Source organism: Branchiostoma floridae, chromosome 18 (genome assembly GCF_000003815.2).
Source record: "Branchiostoma floridae strain S238N-H82 chromosome 18, Bfl_VNyyK, whole genome shotgun sequence".
NCBI lineage: Eukaryota > Metazoa > Chordata > Leptocardii > Amphioxiformes > Branchiostomatidae > Branchiostoma > Branchiostoma floridae.
In genome coordinates this window covers 17112282-17129032 of record NC_049996.1, presented here as the reverse complement: position 1 = coordinate 17129032, position 16751 = coordinate 17112282, and the positions used below count along the sequence as shown (strand labels likewise).

Below are 16751 nucleotides of genomic sequence, written 5' to 3'. Positions count from 1 at the left end.
CTGCTAGATATCAAAATATAGATTCTTCTGGTTCTTGTGTACCTATTTCATTAACATCCTTTTTTTATCGAAAATATCTATCCAAGATCTGCTGCCATAGAAGTCGCATGTTCTATTTGCATAACATGACGTCATATAAGTGGCGGATTGCTCATTTTATAACTGAGTTGGATTGTGATCAATTTACGTGAGTCTAGGTTCTTTGTTCGAGTTTATTGTTATTTCAGACTCTTACCGATCTGTTCCTTGCACACCACGGCCGTGGTCTCCCTGGGCTCGCTGATGGCTCCGTAGTTCTGTGCGGAGACGCGGAAGCGGTACTCCTCGTGCGGCACCAGGTCGGTGACTGTGCAGCGCGTGAGGCTGAGCACCGTGCAGCGCTCCCACTGCGCGTCCTCCGCGGACGTGCGCAGCTTCTCCACCACGTAGGAGGTGATGCGGGAGCCGCCGTCGTAGTCAGGCTTCACCCAGGCCAGCGACACGGTGATGGGCGTGATCTCCGTGATGTCCACCTTCTTGGGCGGGTCGGGTTGGTCTGGGGAGGCGTGCAAAGAGATTAGTTAAAAACCTTAGAGATACAGCCGCCTTGGTGAGAGAAACTCTATGAGATGAGCATCTAAACACACACGGTCTGGGAAGACGTGCAAAGAGATTTGTTAAGATCCTTAAAAATGCAAGCAACTTCATGCAAAGCTTTCAAAGCTATACAGTCATTACCAACAATGAGACCATGGAATTGTGTTATAGTCTACTCTTCTCTACTCTACTCACAGGATAATGAATATATTTTTGTCGGTCAGTCATGAAGTCTTGACTTACCAACAGGATCCATAGCAGTGATGGGGTGCGGGCACTCGCCCGGATCGCCGAAGCCGAAGTCGTTTTCGGCGATGACCCGGAAGGAGTACTGGTTGCCCTCCACCAGGTTCGTGATGCGGTACGCCGTCTTGACGATGTTGTCGTCCACGGTGTCCCATGTCTTACGGCTGATCTCCTTCTTCTGCAAGACGAAGTTCTTGACGGGCTTGCCGCCGTCCTTGGAAGGCGTGTCCCAGTCCACGATACAGGTGTTCTTGGTCACACCTCTGACTTCAATGTTCTCAGGTGCACCAGGTGTGGCTGAGGATAAAGTAAATGATTTCATTAGTACGCCTCATTATTGCCTTAATATACAAATATTTCTATTGGTGTAAATTGTGCAATATGTGAAACAGATGTCAAAGAACAAGACGCACGATACAGGTAAAAGTAATGAACAATGGTTTTCCATCAAAATTGAAACTTTGTACTGAAACATATCTCATGGGGCGTCTATGTCTCCTTACACAAGATTTTTTGAATTTACAACAATTCAGAAGGAAAGCAATCTTATACCCGTATTTGGTAGCAACGTAGCCAAATTGTGTGTGACCGCCTTTCCGAATTTCGCACAATGGTTAGACAGTCCTCCTGAATTTTGAGTAATTTGTCAGAAGCCTTCCAAGTATATCATCTTTTATAAGCACTGTGTAATCTACTCACCAAGTACTTTGACAAGAATGCCGCAAGTTGCTTCACCGGCCTTGTTCTTCAAGGTCAGCTCGAACTTGCCAAGGTCGTTACGGTTGGCCACCAAGGTCAGGGTGGTTGACCAGCGGGTGTTCTCCACCTGGGCACGGTGCTCCAGGTCGCTGTCCTCCTTCACCCAGGTGATCTCAGGCTCAGGACGAGCCTTGAAGGGGATGTGCAGGCGGATGGGCTCGCCAGCCTTGATAGTCTGGGAGCGCTTGTACTCCTGGGGAGGGGGTTGTAAGGTTCACATTTAGATCCAGGAAAAAGTATGGAAATTTGGCACATTTATTGATGGCAACACTTGATGAAGGTTACTACAGAATCTATTTCTACATAAGATGGTCTGGGAGCGTTTATACTCCTAGGATGAGAAGGATAAGAGTAAGCATTTAGAACCAGGGAAAAGCAAGGAAGTTCGCCACATTGTTTCAACAACACTTTATAAACGTTTCTACAAAATCTAGTTCTACACAAGATTGCCTGGGATCAAATATGCTATAGGTTTTCACCGAGAGTGAAAGCGGAAATGAAAGTTCACTCACCTGTGGCATGAGGATGACAGGTGCCTCCAGCATCTCCACAGGTGTGATGATGCCGTTCACCTCAGTGATCGCACCTGGCCCGACCTCGTTAATGGCCGTTACACGGAATCTGGCGAAGGAAGAAACCCAAATCATGTGAGAAAGAATTGCAAAAATATTATGTCCTTGAAGAGTCAATGTTAGTAAATATTGCTGAAATAAAATCTCAATTTTTAATACTAATTACAAAATGTTGAAATTATTCATTTATTAAACAAATGAATGTTAGCAAGACCATATGGATTTAGAAACATAAAAACTGTTAACGACTTGCAAGGACAGTGACTGTGATGTAGATTGCTTTCTTTATTTCCTAGGAAATCACAATGCTGACTTTCATTATAATGTTTTATTGGATTTCAGATATGCTACTTGTAGGGCTAATATATAGATCGGCTTCTCACCTGTAGGGCTTGCCCTCCAGCAGCTCCGGCACGGTGAACTCCGTGACCTTGACGGCGTCTCCGATGTGACACTTTTTGTAGGCGTCTCCGCCTGGAGGAAGCATCTCCACCAGGTATCCCACAATCCTGCTGCCGCCCTTCTCGCGAGGCGGGTCCCAGGCCAAGGTCACGGACGTCTGTGTCGTCTCCAGGCAACACGGGTTCTGGACTGGTCCAGGAGGACCTGGAGGAGGGGGGAATATTTCGTCATCACTCTTTTCTTTCATCATCATCATCGTGCATCCGGTGAGATACATTTTTGTATTGTTCAGTTTTGCTGCAAGTACTTATCGCAACATCCGATTGAGTCAGTTTGAAGTCCAAGATGCATTTTACAAACTGAAAGTATTAGTGGAGCTATTCTGTGCAGTATTAGGATCTTCTGTGTACCCCTCGAAAGGTTGAGTCGATTACTTCGACTGAAAAAATTGATTACGCACATTTTTCTTTGGGATTTCTAAACAGTAAAGACGACCTTACCAGGGCAAAAGGCCCAAGTAATTTAGTAAGTTCCTTAGGTTTCTCTTCAGAAGAAGTTCATGCTGAAACGTTACCTGGAGGATCGACTGCTGCGGTCGGCAGTGACGGGACGCTGTACTTCCCGCGCCCGCCGGCGTTCTCAGCCGCCACGCGGAACTCGTACTCCGTGCCCTCGTCCAGATCCGTCACCAGGTACTTGTTGTCGGTGATGGTGATCTTGGTAACGCGTGACCAGCGCGTGGAGAGGAGTTCCTTCTTTTCCAGGATGTAGTTGTTGATCTCGGCACCTCCGTCTGATTCCGGCACGCCCCAGGAGACCAGCATCTGCTCACGGGTCACTCCGCTCAGCGTAGGCTTGCTGGGGGCACTGGGTGGGTCTGGTGGGGGAGGAAAAGTATCGTTGTTATCCGTTGTTTTATTCTATTTACGGAAGGGTTTTGTAATAGAATCCCCCAGAAACATCCCATTGAAACCAGTATATTATTCATAAATCAAACTATTGTCATGTCTCCTTCATTTTGCTAGTAAATCAAAAAAGAATGTTTGTATTCCGTTGGTGCAACACAACTTAAACTACTTCATTTTGCTCGTATTCAACATCAAATGGCTATGTAACAATGATAATGGCACAGTAGCAATTGTGGCAAGCAAAGAAATAGTGTTCAATGAAGAGTCCAAAGCAAAACTTTACAAGGTAACTTCTACTCACCGAACGGATGCTTGGCCAGCACCTGTGCAGACAGCAGCGGGTCACCAGGTCCGTAGTAGTTGCAGGCGCGGATGCGGAAGATGTAGGTACACCTGTTCTGCAACTTCGTCACCTTCATCTCCGTCTTACGGATAGCAGCGCTCACCTGGGCGGGCAACAAACACTTCTTACATCTCTGATACATGACAATGATACATTTCATAATGTTATTTACATACGGGACGGGGTTACGTCTGAATTTTATCCTTAAACCATCAGTGAAGGCTTAATGTGGGCAAACAATACATATTATTTCTTCCATTATTTATGTCACAGTTTTAAAGTTACCAATTTAAATGTTTTAGACTCGATGATACAACTACCATGACTCAAATGTTTGCATTATGTATAGCAGAATGTACTTGATACATCTGAAGTAAAACTGTATAGGTAACCTTTCCTTGTCTGAAATTTCTGTACGATTACACTGGAAGAAGATATATTTTACGTTTTTGCAATTTTACTTTCAGGGACAAAGCACTGGGACAATGCAGTGTTTTGACAAAACATCAGAATGTCTTCCATGCCCTACCTTGACCCATTCGTTGGGCTGTCTGGTGTCGCACTTTTCTATGAAGTAGTTAGTGATTGGGCTGCCGCCATCGTCGCTAGGCGTGTCCCAGCTGATGCGGCACGTCTCCTTGGTGATGTCCCAGACCTTGACCGGACCAACCGGCGCAGACGGCACAGCTGGAAGGTATAGTGTTTCATCAGTATCATTCTCGCTCTATTTTACACGTATATTCTCATGTCAGTTTCTACAATATTCTACAAACAGTGACAGTTTTTTTAAAGACATAGAGAAATGAGAAGAATATTGTAGTAACTGTATTCATACGTGACTGATGAACCTTTTCAGCGATATTATAATTTCATTCTTGTGAAAACTAGGTCTCTTGTAGTTGAGGCAAATCACGTTTCACAAAGTAAAGTGCTCGTGAGATATTCTGATACATTTATATACTTAAAATCTACCTCTTAGTAGTTCTTTTAACAGTATTAATGTAGACACATGTGACTGTATTTATGTGGTTCAGTCGTTACCAGCACGAGTTGTCTAGGCTGACCATTACAATGAGTTATTTTACTGTCAATAAAGAAAGAAAGTAAGTGAGGGCTTACACAAGACAGTGACCGTGCACTTGGCCTCGGCTGCCCCGGCGTTGTTCTTGGCGGACACGACGTACTGTCCACTGTCGGTACGGGCGGACTCCTTGATGATCACCTCCGTGTTCTCTCCCTTTGTCTCCATGCGCACATGGGAGCTGGGCATCAGAAGCTATAAGGCAAATAGGAAAAGTCTTATAACTGCAATAAGATCTTTCGGTACATACAAGACATGAGCATGACCATGAAATGCCATTTGTAGGAATGATACAATTATAATCTTATAATCAGTCAGCATATTAAGTGGATACTGTGAAGACTATACTATACTGACAATAACATCTATATAGAATCATAGGTAATGATTTGAAAGATTGTTCCGGTTTCAAGGAGATCGTGTAATTTATAATTATAGATTTACAGCACTAGAAGTAAGTTTTCTTTTTAAGGAATTGAGAATAAATGGACATCTGAGTAAGGCACCAAAGCTGCAGTACCGGTAAGAACTGCTAGGATTTCTATCTTTGATTGTACCTTCTTGTTCTTGGTCCATGAGATCTCCGGCACAGGCTTGCCCTTGACGTGGAACAGCACGTGCAGCGGCTGGCCGCGGTGGATCGTCAGTACATCCTTCAGTTTGTAGTCCAGCTTAACGGTTGGGGGCGCTGAAGGAGACATGGAAAATCACAAACAGCAATTAGAAATATCCTGCAAAAGTCAAACTATGGTATTTTTTGCTTGAGCAGAAAGTGGATTGAATGGTATACCAAGTACGTTTCCCGATTTTCCATCATTTTACAGATTAAAAACTAAACGAGTTGACGAAGTCTTCTTCATCTACATCAATTTCAACTTTTTACAGCAAGGCTCACAATACAAAATGTTCATAACATAAACAGAGAGATCTACAAGCATGCTGAATAAAAGATATTCTACTTTTACATGCACTGAGCAATCAGATCTTCAGTCATCCTGAGGAAGACTAGAGCACTGATTGAAAAATTCGGTGCGTGGTGTCATGTGTTGGGGTAACCTTAAACCCTTTATGATAAGTAGAAGACGTCTCAGAACAGCATTTTTCTCACCGACCTCGTCCTTGCAGACAAAGGTTTTCTGATAAATTTGAGTCCCAATTTTTGTGTTGGAGTAACGTTAAATCTATTACTATAACTAGAAGACGCCTCAGAAGAGCGTTTTTCTCACCGATCTCGTCCTTGCAGACGACCGGCGTGGTGGGCTCGGACGGCAGGCTCCTGATGCCCGCCGCGTTCTTCGCCACCACACGGAACTGGTACCGCTCGTTGGTCTTCAGACCCTTGACCTGGTACTCGCGCTCGCTGATGACGCCCACGTGCACCTGGGTCCAGCTCTTCTCGTTCACGCCCTTCCTCTCCACGATGTACCCGATGATGCGGGCACCTCCATCTGTGAGGAGAACGTGGTAAGTCAGTTGGTCTGTCATGCCTAAGGGTATACATTTTTTACAGTACATTGCTATCTGGGCGAGCTAGTCACACTCCATCTCTCCTGGTCCTCCAGAACTCATCCTTGCAAAGTACATGTACTTAGATACACAAATACAGATACAGGCCAGAGGTGCACATGCAAATAAAGCCGGGGAAGGCACGTCAGCACCAAGGAGATAGGCCATCTTGTCAAGCCAATCCAAGTCATGATTAGTCATGAGTTAAGATGATTCCCATATTTACTTATAAATTGCACATCCTGCTACCATAACTTTTAGGTTTGTATGCAAAAACTTTGGACACATTTAGAATGTATAAGCTGATGAGCAAAGAATGACGATATATGTAACAAGCTCTCTTTACAAGTGTAGATTTTAAGATGTCGTATTTCAGGTCGATACATTTGGCACTGACTTCTCACTCTGACTCTTTACATGCTGCAGTTATCCAGAACCGAAATCTTTATTCAGTGTGTCCCAAGGATAATAAAGAAGACTGACCTGTGGTTGGTGGGTGCCAGTGCAGGCTGACGGAGGCCCGGGTCACGGCCGTAACCGTGACGTCCTTCGGCACTCCGACGGGGTCCATGGCGCGGTAGAACGGCGAATTTTCGCTGGGCTTGCTCGCTCCGGCCGCGTTAAAGGCGAAGATACGGAACTCGTACTCCTTACCCTCCAGTAGGCCAGTGGTCTGGATACTCAGCTTCTTAATCAGCCCACGATTCACCTGAAGACGCGAAGGAAGACAAACGTATTAACATCTTATATCTAGTTTGTCGCAATTTCGGGTGCAAAGTTTCTGCAACAGCACAATGCATATGTAATCACAACTCGTGACGTTTTATCAAACCGCTTGTGGCTTGTAGTACGGACAAAAACATTCATGATTTGCGTGGTCATAGAAGTGCTATAACACTCAACGTTGTAAGACGTCCTTTAAACTTATGGGTATCTGTCTAACTAGGGCAAGTAGGGCAGTAGTTTACGCCAATCACTTCTAGTGTAGTTGGATCAAGCATTCGAAGTACGCAGCTCACCTTCATCCAGCGTTGGCTGGTGCGTTCCCGCCGTTCCACGATGTAGCCGGTAATTTCAGAGCCACCATCATCAGTGGAGGCGGTCCATTCAACAACCATCGACTCCTTGGTCGTGTTGAGCACAGAGACGTGCGGCTCACCAGGCGGCGATGGCACATCTGGAGTGGTGGAACACAACCATGTTAAATGAAACATCTAGTACAATTATAAGTTCTTTAACAGTTCATTCCTAATCCATGTTTGAAATTTATGATTATTTTCTAACTCTTGAGTATCTCAAGAATTCTTGTAAGTACAACTTCATCCATAAAAGAGTTCAAGAGGATGTGTTTTGAGTGGTTGTGGCTGTGATAGAGACTCACCATATGGATATTTGGCAATGACAGAGTTGGACCTCAGTGGCGGCCCGACTCCGAACTTGTTCTCTGCGCTGATCCTGAAGAGGTACTCGGTGTACTCCTTCAGCTTGGTGATGCGCAGTGACGTACGCTTCACGCCCATGCTGACGTAGGTCCACGTCGCGCCGCGGTTGTCAGACTTCTCAACAACGTAGTTGCTGACGTCACTTCCGCCGTCGTCCGTCGGAGCCTTCCAGTTCATAGTCAGCGATTCAGGTGTGACGTCCTCGAACTCAACGGGGCCGGAAGGCGCGCCTGGGCGACCTATGACCCGGATGTTGATGTCAGCTTCCTGTGAGCCGAGCTCGTTTTCAACAGTAATGTTGTAGCGTCCAGCATCAGCCTGGAACAATACACAACAGTTAAGCTGACGAATTTTTGTTGTTGCTTGAAAATGCTGTCGAGATGTATCATCGATTGTTAAAGGAAAATTGCATATAGTTTGATACAGTTTCGTACACATGTGGTTTATCGAAAGATATAAATGCATGAATGAATACACACTCAAATCAAGATGATAACAATTGAGGCAAACAGATGTTTTCAGTTTTAGATTACTAGTGTAATATGATACCAACGCTTATTAAACAACTACTTTGGAATTTTTCAGACAGTTACCTTCATGCACTTCTTGAAGATGAGCTGCGCAGTTCCGTTGGAGGCTTTAGTGGAGACGCGGTCCGTCTCACGCAGCTCGCCCATGCCCTTCTTCCAGGTGACCTTGGGGCGAGGAGCTCCGCCGAACGGCACGTCCACCACCAGGTCTGCTCCCTCCTTCAGGACGATCTCGTCAGAGGGAAGGGCCTCCATGTCAATAGATCCCGGAGCTAACGGGAGAGAATGATATTGTGGTCAGTGCTAATTATCATAGATTAGCATTCCCATAGAAATCTGTCAATCTGACTTTTCAGGGCAAAAATGTTCATTTGCACTTGCAGAAGAGTAATCTGAATTCAGTTGTTTGAAGATTTAATTTCAATTATCAGTTCCAATTACCTATAGCTCAAATTCTGGTCGCTGTTGCTCTTTTTATCCAGCTTGCATAGCCTCAGGGCTGCGGTCCCTCGGGAAATACATTGTAGAAGTAGTGATCCAAATGGGACAAATGTCCATTGCTCAAAGTTTAAGCGTGTACTTTACCTACATACTCTATCTGTGGGAGAATAGCCTTCCACAAGCTAAAACAAGATTAGAGTTGTACGTACCCAGCTGTTCCCTGGCGATGACCGGCCCGACCTCAGCAGGCGGGCTGACCGCGCCCATGTTCTGCGCGAACACGCGGAACACGTACTCCTGGTTGGGGATCAGGTCCGCCACGGTGTAGCGCAGCGCGTTGATCTGCGTACACTTCTCCCATTCCTCACTATCAGTGAAGCGCTTGGTCACAATGTAACTCGTGATGCGGCTCCCGCCGTCATAGTCCGGTTTGTTCCAGCGGAGGGAGATGTGAGTCGGGGTAATCTCGGTAATCCGTACATTCTTGGGAAGAGATGGTTGGTCTGGAAAAGTGCAGAGAGCACGTTGGTGAGTTACTAGTTAACGAAAATTCCATGTCAATCATAAACTAGAGAGCACTGGCATCTATATCTACAAGCTACTATACTAGTCCACCACACGAAGCATACTATTGCAAACTATTTCAAAGTACGGCTTACATATTTTTATCTTATGTTGCAATCCAAGTGACTGAGATCTTCACGTGGTCAAATACGAACAAAATGCACAACTTTACCACGTGCTTCCTTAAAGAAACAGGAAGACCAGGCAGATGACTTACCAACAGGGTCCTGGGCCAGGGTGGGCTCCTCGGTATCTCCGGGTGCGCCGGGGCCGAAGTCGTTGACCGCGATGATGCGGAAGTTGTACTTGTTGCCCTCCACCAGGTTGCTGATGGTGTAGGCTGTCTTCACGATGTTGGCATCAACCGTTGTCCACGTGGTACGGCCAACCTGTGCACAGAGGCAGAAGTTAGACTAATGAGTAAAACACTGTCCAAGCAAACAAAAAACAGTGTAGAAAATGGTTAAAACAAATTTAAAGTAGCTATCGCGAATTAGTTTCCAAATGTTTTCACTCAATTTCTTTATTAGTGACTGCAAAACGAGTACATCATATAATGTTGCAGATACACATCCAGACACATTTATAGTGACAAAGCTGAGTCAATTCTCACCTGGCGTTTCTCCAGGATGTAGTTGTTCACAGGCTTGCCACCATCCTTGCTGGGCGGGTCCCAGTCCACGATACAAGAGGATCGTGTTACGCCCTTCACCTCAATGTTCTCAGGTGCGCCAGGTGTGTCTGGAGGAAGGAGAGAACATCGTTAGAGCAGCCAGGTATCAGTAATAGCTGTGACGTAGATAGCAGCGCAGCATTAGACTTTTCTTATAAAAGACATATCTTGTCTTGATGTTTTTTTGCAAATGAAATCTTTCTTCTTCAAGCTATGAAGCCGTATTTATTGTTGCTGTGCTAATCAGTTGCAAGATGAAGTCAGAGCCTTCTGTGTAATCTGGATGCCACTTTATAGGTAAATAGTTTCGAGCTTTCTTCCAACTCAAGAAAAACGCCCCAAATTTTCAGTCGACCAAGTCGACCTTTAACTGATGACTGATACACTGCGCAGATATCATTTCCATAAAGTCTTAAACTTGTAATGTTTCATACTTAAAATCACATTGTTTTTCTACATCCAGATTTGTTCAGTCAAACGTACCCATGACCTTGACCATGATGGCGACCGTGACGGAGCCGTGCGCGTTCTCCACGGTCAGGTCGAACCTTCCGGCGTCGCGCCTGTCGCAGCTGGGGATCACCAGCTGGGTGATGTTGTCCACCGTCTCAGTTTTGGAGCGGTTCGGCAGGTCACTGTCCTCCTTCTCCCACCTGCAACAATGTGGCGGTCAGATTGATGTAGCTACAGAAATATCTACAGAGATTATCAAGACTTATATTGCTACATCTGGACGAGGACTGACACTTGCCTAAGGTGGCATCAAAAGTAGTTCAAGAAACATTCGTATTGATCTGCATCAGATTTAATATGGTATCCCATGAGTTAACAGTTTGTGCATGTATCAATTATCAATATAAAACATGCTGCTGTTATTCCACATATAGGTTCCTATCCAAAATATCACTTAGTCCATCTTAAACAGAGTTAAACTGTAATTGTCTTCACGTCTACACAAAACATTGGATCGTAATCGGCAGCACACAAAATTCGACGGTCCAACTTCCTTGACAAGTCTTTGTCAAGAAATGAGCAATCACAGTGCAACTTTGCTTCAGAGTGATTTCTACCAACAGGGAACTTTCCAGCTAACTACGTAGACCACACATACCTGCACTCAGGCATGGGCCTGCCACGGATGCTGGCCACCAGTCGGAGCGGTGCTCCGGCGTTGAACTTGACCATCCTCTTCAGGCTGGAGTCCAGGAACACCTCCGGGGGTTGCGTGAGGTCACGCACCTGCACGAAGCCCGGCACGGGCTCGGGGTCTCCCATCAGGATCATGTTCACGGCGCTGACGCGGAACAACAGCGCATCGTTCTCTTTCAGGTTCTCGGCCACGTACTGCGTGTCTCTGATGGTCGACTTCTGGTGCACCTTGAACCAGTCCTCGCTGTCGATCTTGCGCGCCTCGATGACGTAGCCGATGATGCGGCTGCCTCCGTCCTTCTCTGGAGGAGACCACTTCAGCGACACAGTCGAGCGAGTCGTGTCCTTGCACTCGGGGTTGATTGGTTTGCCAGGCTTGCCTGTGAAACACAAAAAAATAAGATGAGCACGAAGTCATGAATATGCATCGTTTTTCATTCTTATACTGTTGTCTGTGTTGTTGTCTTTCTGTTCCAACGATGTTTAAAATGTTCACACAGCATCACTTTTTACCTCAAAGTCAAAATTTATATATTTTCTAACTTGCTTGGACTGTTAATGCTTTTTCTCATGCAAACATATATTTTGCACTAAACTTTTCATTATGTTCCTGGTGTGAAGTGTAGTTCCAGGATTACCTGAACGCAGATGACTTGCCCTATCGTACATGTCTTGATAAATAGATATGTTCGTACCTGGTGGGGTAGTACACATGGTGGGCGGGGTCGCCTTGGTTGCCGGGGACAACCCAGCAGCGTTCATGGCAATGACCCTGAACTCGTAGTCCAGATCTTCGATCAGGTCGTCTGCGAGATAGGTCAGTTCGCTCGGCCCGAGGGCCAAGCGGGTCTGGCGCTGCCAGCGGACAGACGTGCGCTCCTTGCGCTCGATGTGGTAGCCTGGGGAGGGTTTGGTTCAGGTTAGAAACAATCATGGTTCCCACAAACACAAATTATGCCACGTTGATTATGTCTTAGAAAATTAGACTCAACAAACATGTTCAACAGTTGGTTATTTGGATGCCTTTCTTTACCATGAACCTTTCCAAAACTTATTTGGATGCCTTTCTTTACAATGAACAGAAACTCAACGAGATCTCACAGTCCTGGTACCAGTACACCAAATGCGAAAGGTGATGGGATGACCTATGATGGGTTAGGGGTAAAGGTGAAAAATGTTTGACTGACCTGTGATGGGGCTGCCTCCGTCGCTGTCAGGCTCCTGCCATGTGATGGTGATGGAGTCCTTGGTCACGTTACTGACCTTCAGGTTTACTGGTGCGGTCGGCACATCTAGAGAGGGTAACAACAAAGTTAGCTCTCGCTCCTATTTTTTTTGTCAACAATTCCTGGATCACTTGGCTGCATGGAGTAAAGAAAAGGCAGTTCTAATTGTCGCAGTTTCATTGAAATAGAACTGTACCCATTGATACCAATAAGACATTTCTGATCACAGATTGTCTTTAGTTGATTAACAGCCTGCCTTTAGTTGAGTAACGGAAATGACGAAATAGAGAACTGTAGTTCTATATTACTTGACTCAATAGTGGCACTTATAATGTTTGCGTCATTCTTTTCAAAGCTACATCAAGGAGAACAAAAGTCCGATTCAGAAAGTACAAGAGAAGAGAATGGCTTACCGAACGCCCACTTGGCGATGATCGGGCCGATCGTCGCCGCAGGACCGATGCCGTTGAAGTTCTGCGCCCGGACGCGGAAGAGGTAGCTAGCACCGGCCGTCAGACGCGTAATCTTGTACGACGTCTTCCTGACGGCGCTACTGACCTTCATCCAGGCGTCCGGTGCCTTGGCGTCGCAGCGCTCCACCGTGAAGCTGGTCACGGCAATCCCGCCGTCATCCTCGGGTGGCTGCCAGGTGATGGTGGCAAACTCAGGTGTCACCTCACCTGTGGCAAGGTCTATTGGGACTCCGGGAACGTCTGGAATATAACAGTTGAAGTTGTTATATACCTGGTAGTATATAGGCTTGTATAACAGAAAGACTCAGTGTGGCAGATGTTTTTGTAGTGTCTGCAATCCCTCTAAAGCTCTCCGGAATGTATCACACTGAAGTTCACAATATACATAATTCTGTGTCGTCCACGAGCATAGTTTGTCGTGTAATACATCCCATTGGATTTATGGGACAACGATTGAAAGCTATCTTCAACTTCTCTGCTAAGGGTTACTTTTACAGAAGCTAATAAGAGCCGTTATTTTAACGCATCAGAAACAATCTACATAGACACGTACCCATGACAGAGACTTTGATGGTCTGCTTGGCCTCCCCACACAGGCTCTTGGCCTGGAGGGTGTACTCTCCGCTGTCTGCACGCACAACCTTCCTCACAGACATGGTCGAAATCTTGCCGGACATCTTGAATGTAAGTCTGGAAGGAAACAAAAAGCCTTAGTGAATCATCACAGAAAATTTGATAACATCCTCGTAATAAAAGAACTTAGGAACTTGTTTCTGGATGTAACCATGAATGAAAAATCCAGGAAAAAAATGTTGATTTGCTACTATTACTGAACTACTATATTACTGTTCAACATAGCATAACACAAAATCCTTGCGGCAGATGACAACAGCATTATTTCTACATCTCTAATCAGTTTAAGGTAAGGATGATCAGTTCACCTGTCGCTCTTGACGAGCGGCCGGATGCCCTTCATCCAGACGATGTCAGGCACAGGTTTGCCCTTCACGGACATGCTCAGATCCATGTCCTCTCCAGCCTTGAAGGTCATGGTGTCCTTGGTCATGTAGGCCAAGCTCACATTTGGTGGCTCTGTGGGAAGGGGAAAAAACATCTATGACATAGTGGAAAGTGCATAGTCTATGTCATTTTTTGTGTGCTACAATTCCATTTAGAGGAATACCATCCTGGACCACGTAATACGGATAAAAAAGGCGAAATTTTACTTATTTTGACTACCTGCATGTTAAGTTAAATCTTGTTTCTGGTTTCTACCCAAATAGAAATACATTTCCTGTGACACGTGCAGCATGACATAAGTCAAGTTGCCATTTCAACTGCTTTTCATGCTTCCGTACATGTATGGAATGTTAGATATTAGATCGTTTCTAAAAAGGGATCTCAAAGTCCACTCACGAAGATCATCCTTGCAGATGACCGGGATGGTCTCGTCGGAAGGCGCACTGATGATGCCAGCGGCGTTCTTGGCCCTGACGCGGAACTGGTACTTGCTGCCCTGGCGCAGGCCCTTCACCGTGAAGTGCCGCTCGGACGACGGGATCATGATCTGGTTACAGGTGATCCACTTCGCCTCTTCTGGGTTGAATCTGCATCGGAAAAATGGAACCCAATTGTTAAGAATCATGTTTTTTTTCCATAGATTCTGCTAAAATGAATCGGAAAACATCTTAAGTCATATTCAATTGGCGGTTAGGCACTGAGTTCATCTGCAACTTTGCAACCTATCTTTTAGTCAGTCACTTTAAGTAGCTATTGCTTATTTGACTGAAAACTAGTTTACCTCTTGATCCTACATAAGTTCTTGACTTTGTCAAATATTCATGTGCTAGTGATTGCTTGAGGTTACGGTTGTAGGTAAAAGGTCGACCAAAAAACACAGAAAATTTGCCTGTAGACCCTCTTTTAGTCCTCGAATTTGTCAGTGTCCAGTGGTTGTTTGAGGTTAATGTTATAGACAAGAACATACCTGTCGACCCAGTAGCCGATTATCCTGGCTCCTCCCTCGCTCTCAGGCGCCAGCCACTCCAGCGACACGGACGAGCGCGAGATGTCCACCACCTCGACTCGGCGCGGCGCAGTGACGGGGTCCTTGGCCAGGGTGAGCGGCGTGGCCTCGCTGTGCTTGCTCGGTCCCGCGGCGTTGTAGGCGATAACGCGGTGCTCGTACTCGCAACCCTCCAGCAGGCTCATGGAGCGCACTGTCAGGTGCTTCATCGGCACACGGTTAATCTGTGGGGGAACAGAGTACATGGTGTTGGGTTACCTCTTTAGCATATACAGTAGCACATTTATGAGTCCAGGCATAAGATGAGAAGCATTTAAGAGCAATAATTGATAAGCCTATGATACATAATCCTTGTCAAGATGACTACACATGTAGCATAAACTGTTGTAATAGTTACAGGTAATATTTTTACAAGCATATAACTTGCTCAACACCGTCTGTAATGAATATTGTAAAGCAAGTGTGTACCCGTCAGCATAGATTTGGTCCATCAGTTATGAAACATACTTTTTCAATCGTAAGAACAAACATGTACGGTAAGCGAGGCACTGCAGCACAATAGTCATCACAAAACAATACTTTGCTACATGCCAACATCTCTGTGTAGTACCGGTGAGACCTGTGGTTCATTATATTGTTTTGTCTGTTTAAATCGTCTAACGAACAATAGATATCCATCTGTTCAGCCTTGTCTCCTGTCTCGATAGTAAGTAGAGTTCGTCACCTTAACCCATCGGTTGCTGTTCCTCTCCTTGCGTTCCACGATATATCCGGTAATGTCGGATCCGCCATCAGAGGCGGACTCCTCCCAAGTAATCGTCATGGAGTCCTTATTGACCTCTGACACCTTGGGGTTCCTTGGCTCACTGGGTGGATCTGCAAGACGTTTGAGAAAATGTTGTAAGATTCCATAAAAGACTATAAATCCAATTGTTCATACACAAAACGATAGGAATGCTTATATCCCCGGCCAGTGTTTTACCACAGCAATATTGGTATAAACAATGTTTCTATACATCTGTGTAATGCCAAGGTTTATGATAAGGCTAATGAAAAGTTACATATCTTTAATTGGAATTACAAGGATCTTAGCTCTTCCATAGACCTAAATGTAGTTTTAAAGTTGAGAATATTTCAAAACATATCAGTGAACACTTAACAATGAAAACGAAGTTTAAACATTGACAACTATGCTTACCATATGGCAGCTTGGCGACCATAGACTCTGACTTGAGTGGAGAGCCCACACCGAAGCGGTTCTCGGCGCTGATCTTGAACAGGTACTCCTTGTTCTCGGTCAGCTTTGTCACCTTCAGCTGAGTGCGCTTCACGCCGGAGCTCACGTACACCCAGGTGGCGCCGCGGTTGTCAGACTTCTCGATGACGTAGTTTGTGACGTCACTTCCGCCGTCGTCCGTCGGAGGCTTCCAGTTGAGGACGCAGCTCTCCGGAGCGACGTCCTCAATCACGACTGGGCCGTTGGGCGGACCGGGGCGGCCTGCAATGGAAAACATGGTTAGTATCATACCTATCATTTTATCAACAAGATGGTTTTAGCTGGAAAGCCACATCATACCTCTGTTTATTGCCAGGCTTTTGGGAATGAACTTGTATTGTTACTTGTACTGAATGACCGTACTCTTATTTCGTGACTGTATGTGCAATTAGCCTTCGGGCATGATTTTGCAAATAAACTCTCAATTATGAAGGTAAAAGAAAACAGATGCATTGAAATAGTGTGATTTTGTGACTTTGTCACTCTGTCAAAAAGCGGTAAGGAAAAGAAGAGCCACGAGAAAGCATCCGTGTCGTAAACAGTAGGACTTAGTCAATT

At 45.5% G+C, this 16751-nt stretch overlaps 1 protein-coding gene across 1 annotated transcript in view; it reads right to left on the bottom strand.

Annotated features, from left to right (window-relative positions):
* Window positions 1–16751, bottom strand: part of LOC118405513 (titin-like) — a 130426-nt gene that overhangs the window by 48536 nt on the left and 65139 nt on the right. The window contains exons 117-145 of the mRNA XM_035805016.1: window positions 16116–16415; window positions 15642–15793; window positions 14879–15141; window positions 14308–14498; window positions 13833–13983; window positions 13445–13581; window positions 12832–13131; window positions 12380–12484; window positions 11888–12091; window positions 11155–11572; window positions 10527–10696; window positions 9984–10111; window positions 9588–9759; window positions 9016–9309; window positions 8429–8637; window positions 7775–8153; window positions 7413–7570; window positions 6877–7102; window positions 6114–6335; window positions 5445–5575; window positions 4926–5082; window positions 4336–4493; window positions 3765–3909; window positions 3130–3432; window positions 2537–2759; window positions 2094–2202; window positions 1522–1774; window positions 820–1119; window positions 236–535 (exon numbers count right to left, since the gene is read on the bottom strand). Coding sequence (XP_035660909.1) covers window positions 236–535; window positions 820–1119; window positions 1522–1774; window positions 2094–2202; window positions 2537–2759; window positions 3130–3432; window positions 3765–3909; window positions 4336–4493; window positions 4926–5082; window positions 5445–5575; window positions 6114–6335; window positions 6877–7102; window positions 7413–7570; window positions 7775–8153; window positions 8429–8637; window positions 9016–9309; window positions 9588–9759; window positions 9984–10111; window positions 10527–10696; window positions 11155–11572; window positions 11888–12091; window positions 12380–12484; window positions 12832–13131; window positions 13445–13581; window positions 13833–13983; window positions 14308–14498; window positions 14879–15141; window positions 15642–15793; window positions 16116–16415 — 6258 coding nt within the window. The remainder of the gene's footprint in view (window positions 1–235; window positions 536–819; window positions 1120–1521; window positions 1775–2093; window positions 2203–2536; window positions 2760–3129; window positions 3433–3764; window positions 3910–4335; window positions 4494–4925; window positions 5083–5444; window positions 5576–6113; window positions 6336–6876; window positions 7103–7412; window positions 7571–7774; window positions 8154–8428; window positions 8638–9015; window positions 9310–9587; window positions 9760–9983; window positions 10112–10526; window positions 10697–11154; window positions 11573–11887; window positions 12092–12379; window positions 12485–12831; window positions 13132–13444; window positions 13582–13832; window positions 13984–14307; window positions 14499–14878; window positions 15142–15641; window positions 15794–16115; window positions 16416–16751) is intronic.